The sequence below is a fragment of the Tasmannia lanceolata genome, unplaced genomic scaffold (genome assembly GCF_043159265.1).
Source record: "Tasmannia lanceolata isolate RefF3 unplaced genomic scaffold, GAP_Taslan_0.1 ptg000008l, whole genome shotgun sequence".
In the NCBI taxonomy this organism is placed as follows: Eukaryota; Viridiplantae; Streptophyta; class Magnoliopsida; order Canellales; family Winteraceae; genus Tasmannia; species Tasmannia lanceolata.
In genome coordinates, this window is record NW_027518685.1 from 62,963,154 (window position 1) to 62,990,562 (window position 27,409).

Below are 27,409 nucleotides of genomic sequence, written 5' to 3' on the forward strand. Positions count from 1 at the left end.
TTTTTCAAATCCTTTCTAGGATTGTTTGCTTTGATTTTTATACAGAAAAGCTAGGGTCAAGAGAGAAATAGTAATTTCCAATGTGAGAGCTCCATTTTTGGCTTGTTTCCAATTTTCCCCTCTTGCTTTCTTTCTTTCTTATTTCCAAATTGGATTTGATTCCAATCTTAATTTCTTGTCAATCAAGACATGCTATTCTCATTCCACATTGCTTCTTTGGAAGAAAACCTTTTTAAGCAATCATTTATGTTTTCCTTCTTTCATTCTTTTCATTTTTTATTCTTTTTATTTTTCTTTTAACAAATATGATGTCACTATTGTGACATCATCAAGGTTGGGTGCTCAACTCATGTGGGTCAACCATGTGGGCTGCCCACCATGATGGTTGACCTATATGGGTGAACCTACATGAGCTCCATCTTTGCGGGCTTTAGCCCAATGGGCCATTTCACACGGGTTTCAGGTTTTTCCATTAAAAATCAATAAAAACTTTCTAAATTCAACATTCTATATATGGACCCAACCCATTTGACATTTATGGTGCATCCCTCACACATGATCGGACCATCTTTTTTGGAAAATAACTTTTCGGACCAAAATGCCCCTATTTGACTGTTAGACATCCAAATGCGACCAAAATACCCTCAGATTGATTCACCCCTAAAGGGAAAAATTAAAAATGGAAAGTCTTTGTGGTCAAACTTCAAAAATAGAAACTTTTAAAATTGAGTCCTTTCGGTGAGCAATATTAAACAGGATCATTTGGTATCCCCTGATAATACCTAAAATGCCCTCAACACTTAGAATTTCCAAATTAAGCGAAACTCCTGAAAAATTCTAAATTTAGCAGGTTTTCCAAAATTCAGGAAATCATTCATAATCTCTCAGACATATTTCGGGGATCAAAAAAATTACACAGGAAAAGACCAAATTACCCCGAGATGCTAGAATTTGGCGAGACTAGGGAAAACCCTGAGAAATTCTAAAAATAACATATTTTCGAAAATTTATGAACAGACTCAAGATTTCTTAGCCATAACTTAGGGACCAAATATGATATGTTTGGAAATGTCTCAAATACCCCCGAAGTGTAAGACTAAGAGAAAATCTTGAGAGATCTAAATTTAGCAGGTTTTCCAAATCTTACGAAATTACTCATAATCCATCAGCCGTACCCTCGACATGGTTTTGGACATATGAGTGATTGAAATATCCATAAGATGATGAAAATGTGGAAGCCCCATGAGTTTCTAAAAATAGCAGCTTTTTCAAAATTTGTAAAATCACTCAAGATTTCTCAAATATAACTCGGGGGTTAAACGAGATACATCTGGAATGACCAAAATACCCCTGCAGTTCAAAATAGGCAAAAATGAGGGAAACCCTGAAAATTCTAAAAATAGCAGGTTTTTTCATTTGCTTGGAAACTTGAACTTTCATCTTCCAGAGGCCAAAAGAACCCCCTAGAGACCTTCAGGATCGCGAATCAACTTCAAAACTCCCATAATGAAATGAAATCTACCCTAAAATGCATGGATGCCTAATCTAATGCTGAATACGGATTCAAAACTCGATGATACTACCAAATCTTTTGCTTTTTAAAGCGTAGCAAACTGGGGGTGTCTACAGAACGGAGGGACAAATGCAAGGGTGGGTTGAACAAACTATTGAAAGGCAAGGGCTCGAATGAAGAAGATGGTGAATACAGAGAGATGAAAACAGTTGAAATGAGAGGGGAGCGCAAACAGTGGGACGGTTTTGGTTCAAAAATTTCACTAACGCCGACGCTATTATTAAAGGACACCACCGTTCCATGTCGTTGTCCACATGTCGTTGATCCGACCATCTATGTATATTGGCAACGACCAAGATTTAAATGAACCCAAGGGACTCTTGGTTTAGACGGAAATTTCGAATCCAAACCAAACCAGCTGTCAACAAAGGCGCCACCGTTCAGAAAAGTTTATTTATGACGTTTCAAGCATCCTTCCGTCTGCACTTATTTCCAACGGCCAGGATCCAAACGAACCCACGCTTCTGTCGATTCAAATATACATTCAGACGAACCCAACGAAACCACATGCAGTGCGCCAAAAGTAAATGGGGGTGATATGCATTAAATACAAGGGGTTTTCCCTCCAAAGAAACTAGTAAAATAATGAAAAAGTGAATGAGGAGGACCAACATACGAGGAGTCTCGATGGTGTCAGAAGGGTATTGGGGTCTTTTTCCAACCCGATTTTGAAGATTAGCCCGTTTTTTGTTATTGTTTTACAAGGTGCCCGCAATCCGTAATTACTCCAAACATCAGCCGCATTCCGTACTTTTCTCTCGCAGAAACTACTACAAAGAGTTAGTCGGAAGAGAAATTGCCTGAGAAACACAAGGAACTTGCTACTTATGAGACATTAAAACTTTGAAGAACATGAACACTAGACAAGGGAAAGTGAGGTAGGTCCATGGGAAAAACTAGGGCTTAAAAAAGCATAGAGACAGGGAGAGAGGAGAGAAGAAATAGGGGTTTTGTTACAATTTTATTTTCTACAGTGAGAATCAGGAAGTAGGTTTTGTGAGATTTTGGATGAGATTTTTGCGGAGCATAACTTGGGTATTTGTTGTGCATGGAGAGTGTTGGGAAAGTTGCCTTATTTCCCACCATGGTTGGTGGAAAGGCAAAAGGCAAAAATGGCAAGTGGATGTCGTTGAAGGCAAAGGCCAAAAATAGAAAAGTAAGCTATTTTGGATTTTTTGGAAAAACCTATGAGAGAAGGGTTTCTCTTGTACTGTGGAAGGATAGTAAGAGAGGAAGAGCGAGAGGCTTGGGGTGTGACGGCTACCCTAAGGGAGAAAGAGAAAAAGAGAGAGAAGAAGAAGGAAGAAAAGGGTTTTTTCTTGGGTTCCTCTTGGGTTTTCTTTCGGGTTTTTTCGGGGTTCTCTTGTGTAAGATCTTGGGTTTGAGAAGCAAGGCAAGGGTTGCGGGTTTTTGGGTTTGGTTTTAAATCCATTGTAATCCTTGTATATTGTTTTTCTCATAGTGGAAGATAATGTTTCTCGCCCGTGGAGTAGGCTTGGCCAAACCACGTAAAATCTTGGTGTTCATCTTGTGGTATGTTTGTTTATTACTTTTATCTTTTCCTTTAATTTGTGCACGATCGGATCGGATTGCCTGGCGGATTTTCTCAACAAGTGGTATCAGAGCTCAGGTGGAGCGATCGTCGAGGCCGGGTGGAGTGATCGTGGGTGTTGTGGTTGGATTGCGGTTAGAGCAATCTTTTGGGAGTAGAAAGATTGTCTAGGAAAGATTCTCGTTCGAGGTGGAGCGCTACACGGTAAAGTGTTGAGTAATTTGAGATGGTGGTAAAATCAAGTTCTACTCAATTCAACATCGACAAATCTGACGGAATTCACCCTATGACAGATGAGGGTGAAAGACATCCTAGTTCAACAGGGCTTGGCTAAGGCGTTGAAGGGAAAGGATGGGAAGCCGGAGAAGATGACGGATGCCGAGTGGAAAGACATTGAGTCAAAGGCGATCAGCATGATTCGGCTATGTCTGACAGATAGCGTTATATTTAACGTTATGGAAGAGGAAGATGCGTCTAAATTATGGGAGAAGTTGAAAAAGCTTTATATGTCAAAAAGCTTGGCCAACCGGTTGTATCTGAAGCGATAATTGTATGGGCTGAAGATGCAGGAAGGCGGGAATCTTCTGGAGCACATCACGGTGTTCAACGGGTTTGTGGATCAACTCCACAAGGTTGATGAAAAGTTAAAAGAAGAAGACAAGGCCCTTTTGCTTCTTACTTCACTTCTTGATTCATATGACAACCTAGTGACGACTTTGTTGTATGGTAAGGATACAACAAAGTTAGAGGAAGTTACGGCGTCGCTCTTATCGAATGAGATGCGGAAGAAACCTGTTCTTGGTATAAGTGAAGAACAAGGGTTGGTTGTTCATGGTGGGAATCAAGAGGAAGGTCGTGTGACAGGGGATCAGGAAAAGGCAAGTCAAGATCCAGGGTTGGCAGAAAGGGCATGCAATGTTACCGTTGTAAGAAATATGGCCACATCAAGCGGGATTGTCCAAAGCGAGCTGACCAGGTGGACAATGGTGCTACGAATACTGTGGCGGTGGTAACAGATGAACATAGCGAAGAGTTTGCAGTTGTTCTCACAGTCTCCATAGGTAATCACACTTCTCCTCATGATGAGTGGATGTTAGATTCAGGGTGCTCTGCTCATGTATGCTTCAGGAGGGAATATTTTGATACGTTCCAGGAGACAAGGGCCAGTGTAGTGTCCTTAGGTGACGTCACGGGAGTTGGGACGGTGAAGATCAAGATGTTCGATGGAGTTGTTCGTACTTTGGGTGGTGTGGCATATATCCCAAAGATATGGAAGAATCTAATATCTCTTTGCCGGTTGGACTCCAGGGGTTGCAGTTTTTCAGCTGCAGGTGGAGCCATGAAAATCACACGCGGTTGTATAGTTCTGATGAAAGGTGAGAAGTGCGGCGGATTGTATCATCTGGTTAGGGACACGGTGGCTAGTGTTCCTAAGATCTCGATGGCTAGATGGAAACATGGTAATGGTGTGCACACACGTAAGGTCTCTTTCGCAGTTGATGCAGAGACAGGTTTCCAGGTTGTAGACGATGGTGGGAAGGTGACAGTACATGCATTGGGGAGGATGGATTGAGATCCCTCTCCAAGGTTGACTAGGTGAGTCAACGGGTTGGCAACTACACATGTGCATTGGCCGTGTTGATCAAATCAGGAGGAGTTAGAACTAAGGTGATTTGAGGGTGTGTAGCTGGTACTTTAGAAGGCCAATGGTGGTTTGAGGCGATAGCGGACCAGTGGCGACATTAATGAAAAATCTTCAGGTGGCTGGGAAATAAGCCAAAGGTGGAGATTGTTGAGAAAGTTGCCTTATTTCCCACCATGGCCGGTGGGAAGGGAAAAGGCAAAAATGGCAAGTGGATGTCGTTGAAGGCGAAGGCCAAAAATAGAAAAGGAAGCTATTTTGGGGTTTTTTACAAAAACCTATGAGAGAAGGGTTTCTCTTGTAGTGTGGAAGGATAGTAAGAGAGGACGAGCGAGAGGCTTGGGGTGTGACGGTTACCCTAAGGGAGAAAGAGAAAAAGAGAGAGAAGGAGAAGGAAGAAAAGGGTTTCTTCTTGGGTTTCTTCTTAGGTTCCTCTTGGGTTTTCTTTCGGGTTTTCTCGGGGTTCTCCTGTGTACGATCTTGGGTTTGGGAAGCAAGGAAAGGGTTGCGGGTTTTTGGGTTTGGTTTTAAATCCATTGTAATCCTTGCGTATTATTTTTCTCATAGTGGAAGATTGTGTTTCTCGCCCGTGGAGTAAGTTTGGCCAAGCCACGTAAAATCTTGGTGTTCATCTTGTGGCATGCTTGTTTATTACTTTTATCTTTTCCGTTAATTTGTGCACGATCGGATCGGATTGCCCGGCGGATTTTCTCAACAGATAGTAAGTGAGGAAGTGCAAAGTGAGAAATCTCACCACTCACTGGTGGTGTTACTTTTGATTTAATAAACCTTAGAAGGCTTTTAAGGCTTATTAAATAAATTTGATTTTATAAAAGATAATACATTTAAAAGAAGTTATAATTAGGGGCTATTTTCGTCTTTTGGCACTAAAATGGTAGTTTTGCCTTTTTTCAAGTCAAAGTTGGCTGCCATCAGGGTTTTTGTCTGGAAACTCACAACAGCCAATCTTTTGAAAAATATTGTAAACGATACATGGTCCTTTACTATTTTGGAAATCACATGGTTTTTCTGAATAAGCAAATGTAGGCGGCCTTACATATTTTTTCTTTATCTTCAGCGCAATACCATTGTACAATTTCATCTTGTTCCTTTTACCTATTCCCCTGTCGCTTTCTGCATCCTTTCAGATTTGTAAAATGCCTTGAGGATTTCTTATGTTTCTATTTTCCTCTTTTGCTCCTAGCCTTGGAGTGCAACTTTAGTAATGCAAGGAGGCGGACGAGGATGTAGTAAATATGACTGAACAGGAGGTACCTAAGAGGGATATATTTTGCTATCTTGGTTCAATTCTACATAAGGAAGGAGAGATTGAAGAGGATGTTAAACATAGAATAAGAGCAGGTTGGTTGAAGTGGAAGCTTGCCTCAGGAGTTTTGTGCGACCGTAAAATCCCTACCAAGTTGAAGGGAAAGTTTTATAAGACAGCTGTGAGGCAAGCCATGCTGTATGGCTCAGAATGTTGGGCACCAAGAAGCAGCATGTGCATAAGATGAGTGCGGTGGAGATGCGAATGCTTAGATGGATGGGTGGCCACACAAGATTAGATAGAATTAAAAATGAAGACATTCGTAAAAAGGTAGGGGTGGCACCAATTGAGGAGAAGATGAGAGAGCACCGCTGTAAGCCCAATGGTTTCCACCTTGGCATTCCCATCTTATTTTGATGATTCCAATACACAAGAGATTTATGATCACTAATGTGTTTGATTGTCTAAGTTTTAGATCACATTGGTGCTAAGACAACATTGCTTGGATTGAGGCCAAGAAGATCTCATTGGACCATATCATGAAGGCCAAAGACATCGAAGTCCAAGACATATGAAGACTTGAAGAATCCATTGAAGATCAAAGTCATATTTGAATGTATAAGATCCAATCTTAGTTTTAGATTTTAAGAGGCATAATTAAGTAAATAAACACACTCCCTAAATGTATAAAAGATTGTCTTTGTGGTGTTCCAACACCTTGGAACCCTCATAGCAATCCCATCTTGGTGTAAAGTTGGAGGCCTAAAAACAAGAAGTGAAAATCTGCTCAACATAGGCTTCTCGGAACTCCGAGCTCAGAACTCCGAGAGATTCCTCGGAGCTCCGAGAAATGGTCCAGTAGACATTTTCCAACTTCTGTTTGTATTCCCGGAACTCCGAGATTTTTTCTCGGAACTCCGAGAACACTTAACGGTCGGATTTTTAGCCGTTGGGAATTTTCCAGAAATTACCACAATGCCACTGAACGGTCATATTTTGGTTTTCCTATATATATGGGCATTCTAATCTTCAAGACTATCAATCCTAACACTCTAAAACTTCATTTGAACATCCAAAGAGTGAATCAAACTTGATTATGCCTCTCATCCTTTAAAGATTATGATTTGGATCATAGGCTCAATTTGTACATCTTCTGCAATTCTTGTAAACCCTTGTGAGGGATTTTTTGTTCTTTCTTTCTTATTAAGAACTTTGTATCGGGCGAGTGTTCGGAGAAGCGTAGCCCACTCTCCGTGGTGAAGATTGCCACCAAGGTTAAAGGCATTCGGAATTGTAATCGGCACCGATCTTCGCCGAAGTTAAGAAGAACGCATAGTGAAGCCAACAACGTGTTTGGTTGGTGGAGTGGAGTAGGCCTCGCGTTTTGAGGACCGAACCACTTTAAATCTCGGGTGCACTCTCTCTTGAACTCTAGCTCTTTATTTTGCATTGCACCTCTAGATTTAACTTGTGTGCTTGAAATTCATTTGTGATCTCTTAATTTCCTATATTAGGTTTGAGTTTTCAAAAGAGTTAAAACTTGTTAGGAACCTAATTTTTCCCTCCTCATAAGTTGACGTACTCGGGACCACCCTTGAAATTTCACTGCACCGCTTAAGATGGTTTGGACATATCCAACGTAGGCCTTTGGATGCTCCAGTGAGAAGAGACAACTCATGCCAAGTTGATGGAGTAAAAAGAGGTAGGGGCAGGCCGAAAACAACTTGGGTATAAACAGTGAGGAAAGACTTGATAGCCAGGAACATAACAAAGAACATGACCTTGGATATGATAGAATGGAAGAAAATGATCCACGTAGAAGAACCCAACTAGAACCAGGATTAGAGCCATGTAGATTCCTTTCACCTTCTTCATGAATTTTTTCTAAAGGATTCATTTAGCCGACCCCAACTAGTTTGGGACAAAGGCTTTGTTGAGGTGAGTTGCTCCTAGCCTTTTAGTTTTCTTTTTTATGCTGATAATGAATATATTGAAATAGAGTATTGTTGAACCATCATAGGCCAAAAATACCATGGTTGTCACCCTCCTTCTAGCACCCTTTTAGGTTTCCACTAGGAATGGAAATTATTTTCCTTTCTTTCTTACTCTCTCTCTTTATGCCGATATCGTAATGAATGTATTGAAATAGAGATTTGTTGAACCACCCTAGGCCAAAAATACCATGTTTGTAATCTCTTCTAAGCTTGCTAATCTTTCTCTTATGCGTGTTTCAAGGGTTCTCATTAGGGTTGCAACTCGGGTCGGGAGGGTCGGGTTTTCCAGAACCCTACACTACTCGAGAAACTATCTATTGTCAGATCGGGTTGGGATTTATATGGGAAAACCCAAGATTCATAAACCCATTGCTACCTGAGATAGTTTCTCGGGCCGGGTCTAGTTTTTTTTTTTTTTGTAAGATTATTATTACTATAAAAATAATTAGGCGTCATTTCACCATCCCTCTTAATTATGACGGCAACAACGGCCACAACATTTCAGTCTTAGCTGGGGAGGTTGTTGTAAGTAAAATTTTCCTTTCAATTGTTACATCTCGGAACCCAAGGAATCTGGTCTTTGATTTTTCCTTTGATATTTGTATCTTGTGTTGCTCTTTGCTTGATATATTTTTTTCTTTCCCATCTTTTTCATTCATTGAGCATTTTGTTCTTTTTATTTTCAATAAAATCTAATTAGGGTAGTTGAGACCACTAGAGAGATACAAATAATGATCTGATAAGGCTGAACTCTCATAAGTAATACGAGATGATCAGTACGCGAGGATCTCATCACAGTGTCATCTTGATTAAACAATGATGGGTCACTATAATCATTACCAGCCTATCCCTTGATCAGATGGCGATGCGTCATGAGACCCTTGTTTCAAGGTCTCGCGGAGCAAATAAGCATCCACGGCCTTCAACAATTTGTGGAAAGGGATCTTTTGATTATTTGCTTTCGTTGTGTGGTGCAGAATGAGCAAGCATTGGGTGGAGGAGAGGATCGTGACGATCAAGCATCTATCAGGCAAGCGGACAAGTACTGCAAAGCCATCTTGAGAAAATTAACACGACGTTTCACCTGCTTAAGGGCCACTGTGTTTGTTTTGATGCTTGCAATTGCTACTGGCACTCTCCAGGTGTCCTGGCGTAGAGTCCTGGTACTGGAAGAAACTTCATCTAATGTTTAGCTCTCCACAATCATTGTCGTAGAAAATGTAGCTACCTTAATCAGGGAGGGCTCAAGTAGAGAAAGACAATTAGTCGGCGGGTTTGATGCATGGCTTAACTGCGAAGCAGCCATGGTTATTAAGGTTGGAGAAACTTAGTCTGAGCTTTTACAGATACCAGTTAAAAAACTCCTGAAATACTGAAGTTGGTGACAAATGCGAGAGTGCCTGTCACCATGGTTTTGATATGGGATACATCCGGCAGGAATGGTAGTGTCAGTGTTTGGAAAAAAAAAATTGAAATGGTATTTTCTGTTTTATTTGTATTTTGATCCTAAAGGTAGAAAATATTTAAGTTCTCTGGTCATTTTTTTGTTGTTCTTTTTGAAATAAATATAGATTATTCTTGTTAAGCTGAGAATGATCTTGATTCCCATTCATGTGCTCCTTTTTACAAATTGTGGGTTCCTCTGCAGTTTCTGTTCAGCATTGGATAAAAAGAAATTGCTAAACAATGTGGATGAAAAGGATTAAAAATATGTGAACAAATTGGGTCTGTGAGCTATATACATGGGAAATGTGAGGTGATTGAGTTCTAGTTTGGCCAGACACGCCCTTGATTTTTGATAAGCTAATAAGCAGTGCCTTATCGTCCTACTATTCAAACGAATTACGTACCCACATATACATGCCCTTGATTTTTGATAGGCTAACAAACATATCCCGAATGAGTTGTTTTCTAATGAATGACTGTAAAATCCAGGTTTTAGCTTATTAAATCCAGGATTTTACAATCTTGGATTATAAAATCATGTATTCAAACGGCCCTGAGTTTAAATGGGTGGTTTACATTCCCCTCCGCTATCATGTATTGCATTCATTAAAATTGTTCCTAAGGCCCTGTTTGGATTGCAAGAAAAACATTTCTACTTGTTTTTTGTGGGATTTTTTTTTTCTTTTCACAATTTAGATGGAAACGATACGACTATGGCTAATTTAGTGGGATATTATCATATATCAAGTAAAAATTGAATACTTCGTGTTCAATTTCTCTTTATTCATGTGTTAAAAAAAAACTAAGAAAATTTATAATTATTTTTCATTTTCCCAACTAGTCTTAGGATTAGACTTAGTCAATTTGAGCCAGGTAGATCCTTTCACCTTCATGAAAATTTTCTAAAGGATTCATTAACCACCGACCCCAACTAGTTTGGGACAAAGGCTAGTTGAGTTTAGTTGTTGATTTTTTATTTTCTAACTTTTCAAATACTTCTTACAATCCAAACAAGGCCTTAAGGCAGGGTTCACTTGCTGTCGTCGTGAGTGCGAGAAAGGAAAAACCCGCCTAATTTCCCGAGAATGTCATTTTTGCAGTGTTCTCTTGCTTTTCCGAGAAAGCAGAATTAGTTACGTGGAAAATAGTATTTTCTCGCGCTCACGGGATTTGGAATCAGACCAAATTGGCAGGATTTGGTTTCCTTTCCCACGCGAGAACTCAAAAGTCGGGTTTATTTCATCTACCCCCTCGAGGCAAAAACACGAGAGAGGAAAAACCACGCGAGAAGAAACCCACTCCGGCGAGCTTTCCGGCTCCTCCTCGACAAGGTACCTCCCACGCTCTCGCCTCTCTCTCTCTCTCTATCTCTCTCTCACTCTGTCCGCTCCTCTCTCTTCTTTGTCACTAATTTTTTTAGGGTTTTCTTTTTGCTCAAAGCGATCTTCTCCAGCAACTTGGCATCTTCTTCGGCTCCTCTGAGACTCCTCTCCGGCAAGGTACGAAAACCTCTACGCCTCTCTCTCTCTGATTTTTTTTGTTTACATCTAGGGTTTCAAAGATCCAATGGTTTATTTTAGTTGATTTGTGCTTCTTTTTCTCAACTGATTCTGTAGAAATGTTTTCCTTTTTTTCGATATTTGTCAATGATTTTGTACAAATGCTGATTAGGGTTTCTGATTTTTCTTTCTTCTTTTTCAATTATTAAAAACTAATTTTAGTTTATTTTAAGCTCAAAAACGTTTTTTGCCCATGTTTTGAAAAACTCATTTCGATTTTTTGGCAAATACCCAACAATTGATTTCAATTTAGCTTTCCCACTACAGTTTAACTGGCAAGTGAATAGGTATAGGAAACATTTTCTCAGGTTTTCCTGCGCAAGTGAACAGCCGCAGGCTTCCTTTTCCAACACAGTTTCTTTTCTTTTCCTTTCCTTTCTGCCACGTCAGATTCCTTTCCTTTCCTTTTCCGGGAAAACAAGTGAACGGACCCTAAGTAAAATTTCGTTTGGAGGAAAGTACGATGACCTCTACCACGACATGTGCACGAGAAAACAAAAAAGAGCAAAGAGGAGGACACATGTCTCCAAAAATGCAAAAAAAATCATGTGAAAATGACCAAATCAGCGGTCATTTTCACACCGTCTTTAACTCTAGCATGACATCCCATCAAGTGTTTCCCATTTTATTAAGAAGGTAGCATGTGAATGTGATCTGGCCCTTGATCTATAAGAACTTGTTTCTGGTTCTGCCAAGAAAAACTAAAACACAGATTTAAGTAGTCCACCTCATGATGGTCCACCAGATCAACTGTCCCTATTACTCGCACAATGTTAATGATGATCTTTCACACAGTTACTCTCGATCATGTTTAGATGTAGAAAAAGTTATTTTCTGAATTTTTTCCATAGAAAATGAATTTTTCAGTGTTTGGTAAACTAACCTACTAGAAAAACTGCTAACCTACTAACCTAATTTTCCATGGTTTTTCTCTCCAAACTCAGAAAATTTCCTTGTTTTTCCTAGAAAAACTGCTAACCTATCCTATGATGATAGGATTGTATTTGGATCTTCATGTATTTCTTCCCCCTTATTAATATATCGGCCGGGGTCCTGCCTAACCCCAGCTTACCCATTAAAAAAAAAAAAACAAACCGCTAACCTACTAGACCCTGAAATATCATTTTTTTATAGAATATTTTTTCCATGAAAAAAAATACCATTGTCCATAATTTTCTTTTACCTGAATACAAAAAGAGTTTGGACGGCCATTTGAATGTTTCCTTCATTCAATCTCTCTTTTTTGGTATAACTTCTGCCGGACGGTCGGCTAAGTTGCCTTTCTCCCCATCGTTTTATTATGATCGTCATATGAAATGATTCAAGGATAAGTCCAAATACTCCATCATCTTACGTAGATACCAAGAAAAAGGGGTATTAAAATAGGGAAATGATATCAACACTCCAATATTTTAATATCAGGCTCTACTAGCTTGTCTTTTAGTATTAAAGGGCTGTCAACAGCATGGTTTTAAATTCCGGTCTTATCCAAAACCAAAATTTTAGTCAAAATCCTGAAATTTCGGGTGAAATTTGGTACTTACGCACGAAACGGCGGTGTTTTGGGGACGGAATTTCGACCGAAATTACCGAAATTTTGATGTTGGAAATTCATTAACCGAATAAAAAAATATTATTTTATCACAAATTTCGACGAAATTCCCAAAATTCCGAACGAAATTTGGTAAATTTTGGGGAATTTTGATTTCGGTACGTTTCGGTTTCGGTCCGAAATTTCGGATTTCGGTCGAAATTTAAAACCATGGTCAAACAGGTTATTACAGTTCCCAAAAAGCTCTTACAAGCCCATTATATACTAAAAGACAAGCAAGGAGAACGCGTGGATATCAAAACGTTGAAGTGCTGATATCATTTCCCTTAAAATAAGGGGTTTGTTTATAATTGTTGAAAATATCAGCAGCCCTTCTTTATTGTTGCTTGAATGAAAAAAAAAGAAGGAAATATTTGACGCCCTTTCACTCTCAAGTATCATTACAAAAGGGCCCACCATATGTAATTAGCTGCTTAATTTTATTGCATGTGTGGGTATGACCCATTTTGAGAGACCCAATAAATGACATTAAAATTTCAAAGTGTATATGTAAGTAATTTCCCAGACAATCATCTACGGTGGAAACAATTTTAGAGCATTGAGTGGGGTAAAGTTAAAAAGAAAACTCCAAATTTGACCAAGATTCCTCTTCTCAAGTTGGAGATACTTTTTGTAATCTAACCCTGAAAACGATGGCCCTCTCCCCCCTACTAAAATCCCCTCCGTGTAGAACCTTTCCATTGCTTGCCAGAACTCTTGTAGAGTAACAGAATGGAGATAGCACTTGAGAAGGTATGAGAGAGAGAGAGAGAGAGAGAGATAATTTCTTCATTATTACTCATTTTTACTCTAACAAAGCTTCCTTGATTCTTAAGTCTTATTCTTATCTATCTTTTTGTTACTCTTGAAGTGGTTTCATCATCTTTTTATTTTGATAAGACCCAAAATTTCTATTTGAATTCGTTTCACTATTCTCAACACATGTTTGTAGGGAGGACATGACACAACAAGGTTGGTGAGTAATGGTTGCTTGGACTTCCACGGCCGACTAGCAGATAAGGCGAAAACGGGTGGATGGAAGGCTTCTCCTTTCATCATAAGTATGAAATGAATAAATTCAACCTTCTTAAATTCATCTATCTTTCATATTATCTTCGAGTATCATGTGTAAGAGATGTGAATGTTGTGTCGATAATTGTAGTGAACGAGGTCGTGGAGAGGTTGGCCTTTTACGCGGTTGCAGTGAGCATGGTAACTTACTTTGTTGCGGAGATGCACCAGTCATTGCCCCAGGCGGCCACCCATGTGACAGATTGGATAGGCGCCGCCTTTGTTCTAACCTTGCTCGGCGCATTCCTAGCTGATTCTTATCTGGGGCGGTTCAAAACCATCATCATTTTCTCTTTCATCTATGGCGTGGTAAGCATAATTAACGAAATTCTCCGATTAATTAAAAATTTCTTGAATAATATAACCCATTTTGAACTTTTAAAAACTCCAGATAGGGAGCTCGGGCAGCTCAAAACCTTCATCTTTTTTGCCCGCAGGCAGGCTGTAGATGGTTACAAAATTCTTCGAATAATTGAAAAGTTCATGGAAAAATCACAGATTTTTTTATTCCCCCATTTTAACCTATTTTAAAATAATAAGAAATTCACAAATATCTCATATTTTTTTAATTAAATGCAAATGTAAAAAAGATGACACTCTTTGTTGTGAGTCTTGCGACACATGCAACAAAACAAGCGAGCTTGAATCCCCCTGAAAAGCAAAAAACACTGAGAAAATGACCAAATTGGTGGTCAATATCACTTGGGAAATGATATCTAACATTAAGTGTTAAAGGCAAAGAAAAACGTTAAAGGGGGTGAATTTATCCTCAACCAGTGAACCATTCTCGCAGAACGGGGGGGGGGGGGGGGGGGGGGTTGTCATTACCCTTTTACTTTCATCTTTATTTTCGAAATGGAACCCTGTTTTGAAAGGTTTTACTATTTCAGAATTAAACAGGAATTTGTCTAATAAAATGAGTCGAATTCTCATATATTAATTATAAATTGATAATTGAGGAATGCAGGGCGCCCCAGTGGGTCAATGTCATCAAAGTGTATTTACTTTTGAAGACTTGAATCCAAGGGATTTGCTAGCCACTCGCACAAAGCCATTTCGTGCCCGTCCGGCACGAAATGGCTTTCCGCGAAGGTGACTAGCAAAAGTCCTTGGTGCATACACTTAAACTCACATCCTAAGTTATTAAACACTGATGGTTAAGAATACACCTGTGCTAGTTGTGTTGTCCTATTCAGGTAATTAAATGTATATTTTTTTTATATATACGGTTGTGGAAATTAAAAAAAGTTTGATTTTTGTCTACTCCTGCAAATAAATTTATTTTTAACTAGAAAAGGAGATGATATTTCCACTTCCTTTCCTAGCATTTCCACTTCATTTTCAGAAACGTGGTCAATTTAAGAAAAGACAAACAGAATAGGACAAAAGTGCCCAAAAACCATTTCCCAAGAGGGAAACACATGTTTTTCTCTCTGAATTTTCCCATAGCTCAACCATTCCCGAATTCTAACTTCGTAAATATGGTGATAAGCACAAATGGGAAATGTCTATGTCAGATTATTGTTTACGCACGAATTTCTTCTCCTTAACTCGTTTTTCTTCTACTCTATCATATATTTGGTCAGTCCCTCTACGGATCGGAGGGTTAGGATCAACCTATGGAAATGATTTTTGGGGTACAACCTATTTAGGCTGTGGCCCATCTAATGGACGGTTTGGATAATCCTATGGTGCGGGCCATACTGTACTTTTTAATATAGTGAGGATTGCGATAATCAAAATATGGTATTGCTGATAACATTTCTGTCACGCCCCAAACCCCCATCTTGGCCGTCGTACACCTGCAAGACGAATCCCACAGATATATAAGGCTACATAGCAATAACAGAAATTACCTGGCATTTCATAACTAAGATATTAAAGTTCAATTAATGCGGACCCATCAAAGTCAAATCAAATCTCGTCTCTCCCCATAAGTCAAAGCAAAACAAAATATTAAAGTCTTTACATCTTATTCAAAATACTCACTTCCTAATGAATCTGAAATAACTAAACTAATCTCCAATCCAAAGTCCAGTTCCAAAGTTAAGCGTCCTGTTCCTCGTTAACCCCACGAGGGTCAAGATCAGAAAAATGTTGTATAACCACAGTCAACTGAAAATCTCAGTACATAATAAAATACTACTCTAAGTACAGTCTAAGCATGCCAAGGCTCAATAAGGGTCAAATAAACTGAGGTCTAAACTGAACAGTAGGCACAATGTAGATATGTCAAATAAGGTTCTGAATCAAAAGTGCAATAAAGCAATTCAATGTCTAAGCTAAAAGGATGTTCAGAATTCAAATACACTTCAGAGTCATCGGCGTAGTCCAGAAGACATGTTATTGCTTATACACCGATAGTCCACGGCGTTGGAACTAGTTCCTTAAGTTCAGATACAAGTCGACAGGGCCAGCGTTTTATCCCACTGACGGGCCAGAAATTCCAGTGTACGGTGGGTTTCAGAATTTACCAATTGTACTACCCCCATATGGTAGGTTTCAGAATTACCCAAGCCTCCACAGAAGTGTTCAGAAGTGTCCAAGGTTCATATTCAAATTGTTCTAAGTATTCAAAGTTCAAACTGCTAGTTTCAATGGTTCAATGTTCAGAACAAATATTCATATCAGTTATTTCAAAGATTCGAAAGTACGGTAGGTGAAACAAAATGGCATGCTAGACTCAAAGCTAATTCAGAAGTTTAAAGGTATCAAAACAGGTTTCCAAGATCAATATTGATTCAAAGTGAAAAAGGGTTTATAAATACTCAAAGTAGTACGTTATTACGTACCTTAAAGTCGTCCGTTCTTCCCATAAATCTGTTTATGTTTCAATGTTCCAATTTGAACAGGGCATAGATAACAAATAAGGGTTCCATAAGGTAATAAGGTAACCCCTAAAGCCCAAAATCTAATATTTAATGTTCACATAGATTTTTAAAATTTCCAGAGTTTTTTTTAGCGTTTTTAGAATTAACATCATCATGGACTCTTCAAACATTTCTGAATCTATCTTTATCATAAAGAACGTCTTCTGCCGACTCCATAGAGTACAAAAGCATCGAAAACAGATAAGAGATGAAGAAATTATGATTTTTTAAAATTTTGAAAATTTTCAGGGCTCGGAAGTCCGAAGGCCTCGGACTGGGTTTTTTGGGAAAATTTCATATTTCTCCCGAAAACTTCAAAAGGCCATCACTTATTCGTTTTAGCTCCAATTCGCGCGTGGTTGGATTTGTTGGACTCGTATCGACGAGAGGGATCCATCTAATCCAATTTCACGCTATAAAAATCTCAAATTTATTTATCATAATTAATCTAAGCTTTTAGGGCATAAACCGACCCTCGATTCTTAAAGTTTCAGAACTAAATTCTTAGTTTATTAGGGATCTTTAAATTCATCCCTAAATTCTTATACAATTTTTATGCAAAACAGACATAAATCTCACCTTGATTCATGGCTTCAACTCCGAAATCGTGATCTCCTTGGTTTTCTTCTTCTCTTTCTCTGATTTCTCTCTCTAGGGCTGAATAAAACGTTTAGGGTTTGTTTTAACCACAAAGCGATGAATTTATAAGCTTTCTTAAAAAGCCCTAATCGGAGTCAAATTCAAACGGACAAAAATGCCCCTCTTAATAAGAGGGGGACAAAATTTTAACGGGGTTATTTTGGGTATTTACATTCTACCCACCTTACAAAAATTTCGTCATTGAAATTTACTTATCACATACCTGAATTTTCAAACAGAAACAAATATTTTGATCTCATTTTCTCCTCCAGCTCCCAGGTGGCTTCACGTTCAAAGTGATTCTGCCACTGAACTTTCACATATGGAATAGTCCTTCGCTTGAGAACCTGGTCCTTACGATCCACAATACGGATAGGTTGGTCTTCAAATGATAGATCTTCTCTCAGATTCAGTGGTTCCAATTCAATCACATGGTTCGGATCTGCTACGTACTTTTGTAACATAGACACATGAAACACATTGTGCACTCCAGATAACGATAGAGGTAAGGCCAGTCGATAGGCTACCTTTCAAATCTTTTTAAATATTTCATAAGATCCCACAAATCTCGAGCTGAGTTTTCCTCTAACCCCAAACCGCTTCACTTCCTTTGTGGGTGATACTTTCAAAAGTACCTTATTCAGATCTGAAATTCTAGTTCTCTTCGTTTGACATCTGCATAGCTATTTTGTCGGCTTTGTGCCGCGCGAAGATGCTCTCTAACCAATTGAATTTTATCCATGGGTTGTTGAACCAAATCCGGGCCTAAGAGTCTTCTTTCACCTACATCATCCCAACATATGGGTGGCCTACATCTCCTCCCATAGAGGGCCTCAAAAGATGCCATTCGAATACTGGCCTGATAATTATTATTGTAAGAGAATTCAATCAAGGAAAGATGATCATCCCAAGATCCTTTCAAATCCATTACACAAGTCCTGAGAATATCTTCTAAAATTTGGATGGTTCTTTCAGATTGTCCATCTGTTTGAGGATGAAACGCTGTACTAAACTTAAGGGAAGATCCCATTGCTGAATTAAGCTATTCCAGAACTAGGACATAAACCGGGTGTCTCTATCAGATACAATGACTTTAGGCACACCATGATATTTAACTATCTGATCAACATACAATGCGGCCAACCTTTCAGGTGTCAGGCCGGTTCTAAGCGGTATAAAGTGAGCTGTCTTTGTCAATCTCTCTACAATTACCCATGCGGAATCATTGCCTGAGGGTGTTCGAGGTAGAGCTGTCACAAAATCCATAGTAATCTCTTCCCACTTCCATTTAAGAATGGGAAGCGGTTGCAGTGTTCCTGGTGGTCTCTGATGTTCTACCTTAATCACCTGACACGTTAAGCACTGAGATACATACTGAGCTATTTCCCTCTTCATATTATTCCACCAGAAATTCCCTTTCGAGTCCTTATACATTTTCGTATCTCCATGGTGTACAGAATAACGTGAACTGTGCGCTTTCTTTAAAATTTCATTTTTCAAAACAGAGTCATTCGGAACACAAATGCGGTTACCAAACATCAAGGTACCATCATTGTGAATTCGGAATTCAGATTCAAATACTTCTTCTAACTTATTTATGATTTTACGAAGTTTTGGGTCAGATTCCTGAGCTATCCTGATTCTTTCCTACAATGTGGGCCGAACTTGGAGTGCTGCCATTTGTACCCCAAAGTTTAGACCACGAATTTCTATTTCTGATCTTCGGAGGTCTTCCAAAATATACTTCTAAGAAGTAATCAAAGTTGTCAGATTTGCAGACGACTTCTGACTTAGAGCATCAGCTACCACGTTAGCCTTTCCGGGGGGATAGCTTATGGTTAGGTCGTAGTCCTTTAATAGTTCTAACCAACGCTTCTGTCTCATGTTAAGTTCTTTCTGAGTAAATATATACTTTAGACTCTTATGATTAGTAAAGATTTCACATGGTTCTCCATACAAATAATGCCTCCAAATTTTCAAAGCAAACACGACGGCTGTCAATTCCAAATCATGAGTCAGATAGTTTTCTTTATAAGGTCTCAACTGGCGTGATGCATACGCAATCACTTTGCCATTCTGCATTAACACACAGCCTAAGCCTTTATTCGAGGCATCACTGTAAATTACAAATCCCGTTCCTCTAACAGGCAAAGTTAGGATGGGAGCGGAAACTAACCTTTGCTTCAATTCCTGAAAGCTCTTTTCACAATCCTCATACCAAACAAATTTTGTCCCTTTCCGTGTCAAACGGGTCAAAGGGGCAGCTATAAGCGAAAAGTTTTCAACAAAACGTCGTTAGTATCGCGCCAAACCCAGAAAACTACGAATTTCAGGAACATTTTTCGGTCTATTCCACAACATTATTGCCTCAATCTTCTTTGGGTCTACAGACACTCCGTCTTTAGAGACCACAAGACCCAAAAAGGAGATTGAGTCGAGCCAGAATTCACACTTCTTCAGTTCCCATATAGCTTCTATTTTCTTAAAGTTTCTAAGACAACTCTCAAATGACGCTCGTGGTCAGACCGACTTTTAGAATATATCAAAATATCATCAATGAATACAACCACAAACTGATCTAACAATGGTCTAAATATCATGTTCATCAGGTCCATAAAAAATGCCGGGCCATTGGTTAATTCAAATGGCATAACAAGAAACTCATAATGGCCATACCGAGTTCGGAAGGCCGTCTTTGGAACATCTTTTGATTTGATTCTTAACTGATGGTAACCCGATCGAAGGTCGATCTTTGAAAATACAGTTGCCCCTTGCAATTGGTCAAACAAGTCATCTATCCTTGGAAGTGTATATTTGTTCTTTATGGTGACCTTGTTCAATTCTCTGTAATTTATACATAATCTCTTACTTCCATCTTTCTTCTTAATGAATAGAACTGGTGCTCCCCAAGGTGAAACACTGGGTTGTACAAAACCTTTCTCTAACAGTTCTTCCAACTGACTTTTCAATTCTTTCATTTCCAAAGGTGCCATACGATACGGGGCCTTAGAGATAGGCGCCATTCTAGGAGCTAAATCAATAGTAAATTCAACTTCTCTGTTAGTCGGTAGACCTGGAAGGTCTTCGGGAAACACGTCAGCAAACTCCATAACTACATGGATACTCTAAATCTTCATATAATTGTCATTAACCTCAACTACTGATGCCAAGAAAGCTTTGCAACCTTGTTTAAGAAGTCAACAAGCTTGCATTGCAGATAAAACTATAGGAGTCGAGTGAGCTTCACTCCCTTCAAAATAAAATTTCTCTTCTCCAGGGATCTCAAAATTCACTACCTTCTTATTATAATCTATTAAGGCATATATAATGGATTGACAACCAGTCCATTCCCAAAATCACATCGAAGTCGGACAACTCCAGCAAGATAAGATCTGCTAACATTTCTTTATTTCTAATTCTAATAGGGCACATCTTACTAATTCTGTTAGCCATATTCCTAAATCCAATAAAACGCTTAATCGGAAAACTGTCTAAAGCATAGTTACATATATACATTGTATTCATATAGTAATACAAAACATTCCCAATTGGAGCTAATATCTATCACTTATATTTCTTTTAATTCTTACCCAATTGCAAACTCGCATGCTTCCCAAGCGTTCCCAGGTGCATTTGAATTTATAATTGGGCCCTGATCGCGCGACTGAGTTATGTGTTGTCAGGCATCCCCAAAACGCACAAACCCATTAAGTGCTTCTTAAGTGTTCCTTATCTAAATCCCCAGATCTCACAATCAAAGTCCTTTGTTTGAATAATTCTACCTAGGACCTAAAGCCTAGGCTCTAATACCACTTTTCTGTCACGCCCTAAACCCCCACCCTAGGTGTAGGACATGACAGTGTCGTACACCTGCAAGACGAATCCCACAAATGTACAAGGCTACATAGCAATAACAGAAATAATCTGGCATTTCATAACTAAGACATCAAAGTACAATTAATGCGGACCCATCAAAGTCAAATCAAATCTCGTCTCTCCCCATAAGTCAAAGCAAAACAAAATATTAAAGTCTTTACATCTTATTCAAAATACTCACTTCTTAATGAATCTGAAATAACTAAACTAATCTCCAATCCAACTTCATGTTCCTCGTTAACCTCACGAGGGTGAAGACCTGAAAAATGTTGTATAACCACTGTCAGCCGAAAAGCTCAGTACATAATAAAATACTACTCTAAGTACAGTTTAAGCATGCCAAGGCTCAATAGGGGTCAGATAAACAGAATTAGAACCGAATACTGAGGTCTAAACTGAACAGTAGGCACAATGTAGATATGTCAAATAAAGTTCTGAATCAAAAGCGCAATAAAGCAATTCAATGTCTAAGTTATGGTCAAAGCTAAAAGGATGTTCAGAATTCAAATACACTTCGGAGTCATCGGCATGGTCCAGAAGACATGTTATTGCTTATACACCGACAGTCCATGGTGTTGGAACTAGTTCCTTAAGTTCAGATACAAGTCGACAGGGCCAGCGTTTTATCCCATTGACGGGCTAGAAATTCCAGTGTACGGTGGGTTCCAGAATTTGCCAATTGTACTACCCCATATGGCAGGGTTACAGAAATACCCAAGCCTCCACAGAAGTGTTCAGAAGGTGTCCAAGGTTCATATTCAAATAGTTTTAAGTATTCAAAGTTCAAACTGATAGTTTCAATGGTTCAAAGTTCAGAACAAATATTCATATCAGTTATTTCAAAGATTCGAAAGTACGGTAGGTGAAACAAAATGGCATGCTAGACTCAAAGCTAATTCAGAAGTCAAAGGTATCAATACAGGTTTCCAAGATTAATATTGATTCAAAGTGAAAAGGGTTTATAAATACCCAAAGAGTACGTTATTACGTATCTTAAAGTCGTCCGTTCTTCCTATAAATCCGTTTATGTTTCAATGTTCCGATCTGAACAGGGCATAGATAACAAATAAGGGTTCCAAAAGGTAACCCCTAAAGCCAAAAATCTAATATTTAATGTTCACATAGAATTTCAAAATTTCCAGAGTTCTTTTTAGTGTTTTTAGAATTAACATCATCATGGAGTCTTCAAACATTTTTAAATCTATTTTTATCATAAAGTATGTCTTTTGCCGAGTCTATAGAGTAAAAAAGCATCGAAAACGGATAAGAGATTAAGAAGTTATGATTTTTTGAAGTTTTGCAAATTTTTAGGGTTCGGAAGTCCCAAGGCCTCGGACTGGGTTTTTTTCGGGAAAATTCCAGATTTATCCCGAAAACTTCAAAAGGCCATAACTTCTTCGTTTTAGCCCCGATTCGCGCGTGATTGGATTCGTTGGATTCGTATAGCGAGATGAATCCATATAATCTAATTTGACGCTCCAAAAATCCCAGATTTATTTATTATAATTAATCTAAGCTTTTAGGGCATAAACCAACCATCGATTCTTAAAGTTCCAGAACTAAATTCTTAGTTTATTAGGGATCTTTAAATTCATCCCTGAATTTTTATACAATTTTTACACAAAACCGACATAAATCTCACCTTGATTCACGGTTTCGACTCCGAAATCACGATCTCCTTGATTTTCTTCTTCTCTTTCTCTGATTTCTCTCTCCAGGGATGAACAAAACGTTTAGGGTTTGTTTTAGCCACAAAGCGATGAATTTATAGGCTTTCTTAAGAAGCCCTAATCGGAGTCAAATTCAAACGGACAAAAATGCCCCTCTTAATAAGAGCGGGACGAAATTTTAATGGGGGTATTTTGGGTATTTACAATTTCCCAAGATTAAATAACACCTTCTCCAAAATCTTAAGCTTTTGGAGTAAGTGGTAGTTTCACGTGGTATCAGAGCCAACGGTTCTGAGTTCAAACCTTCTTGATAGCAAAAATCCACATGCAATGACCAAATCGAAAAGAGGGCCACATGTGCCACGAATAGGCCAACCATAGGAAGAGGGCTCACACATGAGGGAAAGTGTTATAGTATAAAAGGTTAAATAACACCTTCTCGCTTTTGGAGTAACTGGTAGTTTTACCGAATCAAAATAAATGTCCGATAGCGAGTTGATTGGTTAAACTTGTTTTAATTTCTTCTACTGTTGCTTACAGGGGATGGTTCTTTTGACACTCTCCGCTTCACTAGACAGCTTACGCCCGCCACCTTGTACCGTCAAGGTTTGCCAACCCGCAACTACTCGACAAACCGGATTCCTCTACGCGGCACTTGCACTCATCGCTCTCGGAACCGGTGGAATCAAGCCCTGTGTCTCCTCCTTCGGGGCCGACCAATTTGACGAAGCAGACCAAAAAGAAGCCCTTAAGAAATACTCATTTTTCAACTGGTTTTTCTTCGCCATCAACATAGGTGTTCTTATTGGTATAACCTTAATGGTCTATGTTCAGGTCAAGAAAGGTTTTGGTTGGGGTTTTGGGGTTCCCACTGTGGCAATGGGAATGTCGATAGTGATTCTGGCCAGTGGAATGTCCTTTTATAGGTATCAGAAGCCTATGGGGAGTGCTTTTACTAGGTTTCTTCAGGTTTTGGTTGTTTCAGTAAGAAACCATTTTGGAGGAGTAGAGGTACAAGGGAGGGAGCTTTATGAGGTGACTACACGAGAATCTGCTATTGCTAATGCTCGAAAGTTGCCCCACACGAGACAGTACAGGTGCGTATTGTTTAAACTTATGACTAGTAAGATGGAGTTTTTATAAGGTGTAAGCCCATATAGACTTATAGTCCAGTATTTTAAAAAAAGTCACCATAGGATGATCCAAACCGTCCATAGGATGGGCCACAACAAGGTTGTGCCCAAAAAATCATTTCTATAGGATGATCCCAACCCTTGGGTCTATAGAGGGCTGGGATCATCCTATAGAAATGATTTTTTGGGCACAACCGTTTTACGTTGTGGCCCATCACATGGACGGTTTGGATCATCCTATGACGTTGTCCGTACCGTACTTCTTGAAAAATACGGAAGGGCGTACACCATATAAAATCTCACTAATGATATTTCCACATCCCTTTCCAGCATCTCCACCCAGTTTTGTTTGTCACGAAAGTGACTGAATTTTCACTCCTTTGGTAAGACTTTTCAGGAAAGTAGTCATTTTAACAAAAAAACAAGGGAAATGATATATCGGCCGTTTTGATCACCAGGAACACCCCTGTCAGTGTATCAATGAGGGGCTGCATTACTTATGTCAGAAGTATTCAATGGCCCTGATTGACACAAACATTGACAGGGGGTGTTCCTGGTGATCAAAAGGGGCGGATATATCACTTCCCAAAGATAAACAGAAGGGGAGGAGATAATGGAGAGGGAATTGCTAGGGTCCATCGCAGAAGGCATTTCGTGGATGGTCCGTCGCACGTCAGACCAGCCACCTCGTGAAAGGAGACAAGTTACCTAGCAAATCCCTATTGGAGAATATGAAATGTTATTTGTCCAAATATACAAAAGGGAAATGATATTCCCCTCTACCCCCCCTCCTAAACGGGTAAAATCCCCCCTATGACGGTTTCTGTGAGAATGGTTCATTAGTTGAGGATAAATTCATCCCCTTTAATTCCCCTATACAAAAATATGAAGGGTATCTTCATACGTTTGCAATTCAATTTGGATCTAGATGCTCCATTGGATTTTGTGGCTACATTTGGGTCACAATCCGAAATAGTTTTAGACCTTCAGAAATAGATCCAATGGACACGGCTGGGATATAGCTATTCTACCCAAATTTTGTCCATTGCCTACTCCTCATTTTGTTGAACAGTTTTCTTGTGGGCTGTTGATAGCCTATGGCCCTGTTTAGATTCTAGTAATTTTTTTGGAAAAGTTTGGAAAGGAAGAATATTTGAAAATTTTCCTATTGTTTTACACATGAAACAAGATTACTTGAACCAACCCTATTCAATTTTTACTTGAAGACACCTTCAATTTATGATGATGTCCCTCTAACCATAATCATATCAGTTCCCTCTAAATTGTGGAAAGAAAATATTTTGCTTAGAAATAAATTTCCTTGTATGTATTTTTCTTGCAATCCAAACAGGGGGAATTTTGTAATGTTCGGTTGTACTCTAGGTTCCACTCTCGGTCTCCTTAGCAGCACTCAAAAGGCCGGGGTCAGCATAGAATGAAGGGGACGGCCCTAATGTTGTGTTGGCAAAGCCAGCAAGCATCACTTACTAATAGGGCTAATGGGAGGCCGGCTTTGGCTTTGAAGCCTCTGTTTGCTTGGCCTCCGTTTGCTCCTACGTTCTTATAGAGAGTACGTTTTTCAGCAGCGTGCTAACGCGCTACGGCTTTTCGCTTCCTCTCAGAAGCAACTGAAAACGCTTGAAACTCAAGTAAAAAAGAGGCTATGTTAATACCTCAACCTATCGTGTCGTGTGGATGGATGGGATGCGGCTGAGCCTATCTCTTCTCTATCTTTCTTTGGAGCCTATCTCTTCTCTGATAAATTCGCACCCCTTTCACGTTAAAAAGCCTTAAAATCTGCCGCATATCCTCCTTTAAAGGGGTGCGAATTTACCATTGCCCTTGTGAAACAACCAGTTACTCCAAAAGCTTAAGCTGTTGGAGAATGGCGTTATGTAATCTTTTATTCTTTAACACTCCCCTCACATGTGGCCCCTCTTTCTTTGGGTTGGCCTACACTTGGCACATGTGGCCCCTCTTTCTTTGGGTTGGCCTACACTTGGCACATGTGGCCCCTCTTTTGGGTTTGGCCATTGCATGTTTTTGCTACCAGGAGGTTTGAACCAATGCATTTGCTCTGATACAATGTGAAACAACCAGTTATTCCAAAAGCTTAAGCTGGTGGAGAATGGCGTTATTTAATCTTTTATACTTTAGCACCTCTAAATAAGTAAACCAAATTCTGCAAAATTCATTTCCCCCATAGGAAAAAAATTCTTTGAAAAAATTACCCATCATCCAAGCATAGTTCTAACTTCTAACCTTTTCCAACTTCCATCCCACAGGTTCTTGGACAAGGCAGCCATTGTATCAAATCAAACAGAGGACATCACCAATCCATGGAGAGTGTGCACAGTCACCCAAGTCGAAGAATTCAAATCCTTCATAAGGGTTCTTCCCATATGGGCATCCACCATTGCCCTCTCCCTCTCCTTTGCTCAAATCTCCACCTTCTTCATCAGCCAATCTTTCCTCACAAACCGAAAACTCGGCCACCATTTCGTAATCCCACCAGGCTCAGTCCCAGTATTCAGCGCCATTAACGCCCTCTTACTCGTCCCCATCTACGAAATCTTCATAGTTCCCATTCTCCGGCGTTACACTGGCCACCACCGTGGCATCACCTCTCTACAACGCATGGGGGTCGGACTCTTCGTCTCGATATTCGCTCTCCTCTCGGCCGCCCTAGTAGAGAAGAAGCGTCTTGATCATCTTGCTGAACCTATGAGTGTTTTTTGGTTGCTACCTCAGTTCTTCCTAATTGGTAGTGCAGAGGTGTTTACTTATGTTGGGCAACTTGAATTTTTTTATGATGAGGCCACAGATGGGACTAGGAGTCTTAGTAGTGCTATGTTTTTGAGTGAGATTGGGATTGGAAGTTGGTTGAGTACTGCTTTGGTTAAAATTGTGGAGAGAACAACAGGAGGAGAAGGAAAGGGTTGGTTGCAGAATAGCCTTAATCTAAGTAGGCTTGATTATTTCTATTGGTTATTGACAGGAATTAATGCTGTGAATTTTATTGTTTTCTTGGTGGTTGCTTGGAGGTATAAGGGGAAGGGTGGAAGTAATGGGATGGTTGTTGATGGAGGTATGATTGGTGAAGTTGGGGTAAAAGACGAGCGGGTTTGACTTAAGTTAGGGTTTGCATTTTGATTTCTAAGAAAGGAAGATCAACTAAAGGTGGTGTTTGGCAATTTTATAAACTTTATTTGATCAGTGATAAGAATTTGTATGATTACATTGTTAATTTGTAACAATACTCCTTTGCATTGTTTGCAAAAGGCTTTTTATTTTTCTAGGGATATTGATTTGGTGCGTCAAGTAGAACTGTTGAGACTAGTTGATGAGACCATGACTAGATGATCCTAAACCTTGATCACAACTTGATGAAATAATAAATTTTTTTAAGTGTGTTCCTAATTACTTTATGTTAGATATTTTCAAAATAAAAAGGTTTTTAGAAATAGCTTTTGAAAATAAATGTTTTATTTTAAAAAATGGCTGTTTTGAAAGAAAAGAAAGAATG

The 27,409-nt window shown here is 39.2% G+C and overlaps 1 protein-coding gene across 1 annotated transcript; it reads left to right on the forward strand.

Annotated features, from left to right (window-relative positions):
- Positions 1 to 13,237: 13,237 nt before the first annotated feature.
- Positions 13,238 to 27,204, forward strand: LOC143883723 (protein NRT1/ PTR FAMILY 8.1-like). The gene is made up of 5 exons (XM_077387043.1): positions 13,238 to 13,377; positions 13,577 to 13,685; positions 13,787 to 14,004; positions 23,291 to 23,847; positions 26,169 to 27,204. The coding sequence occupies exons 1-5, from the start codon at positions 13,357 to 13,359 to the stop codon at positions 27,010 to 27,012; spliced, it is 1,749 nt and encodes a 582-aa protein (XP_077243158.1). The 5' UTR covers positions 13,238 to 13,356; the 3' UTR covers positions 27,013 to 27,204.
- The last annotated feature ends 205 nt before the right edge of the window (positions 27,205 to 27,409 follow it).

What these genes read in the sequence shown, in the direction of transcription:
- LOC143883723 (XM_077387043.1), top strand. Translation starts at nt 13,357, where the DNA reads ATGGAGATAGCACTTGAGAAG. An exon ending in GGCTTCTCCTTTCATCATAA is followed by an intron (nt 13,686 to 13,786) that starts GTATGAAATGAA and finishes CGATAATTGTAG; the next exon opens with TGAACGAGGTCGTGGAGAGG. An exon ending in TCTCTTTCATCTATGGCGTG is followed by an intron (nt 14,005 to 23,290) that starts GTAAGCATAATT and finishes TGTTGCTTACAG; the next exon opens with GGGATGGTTCTTTTGACACT.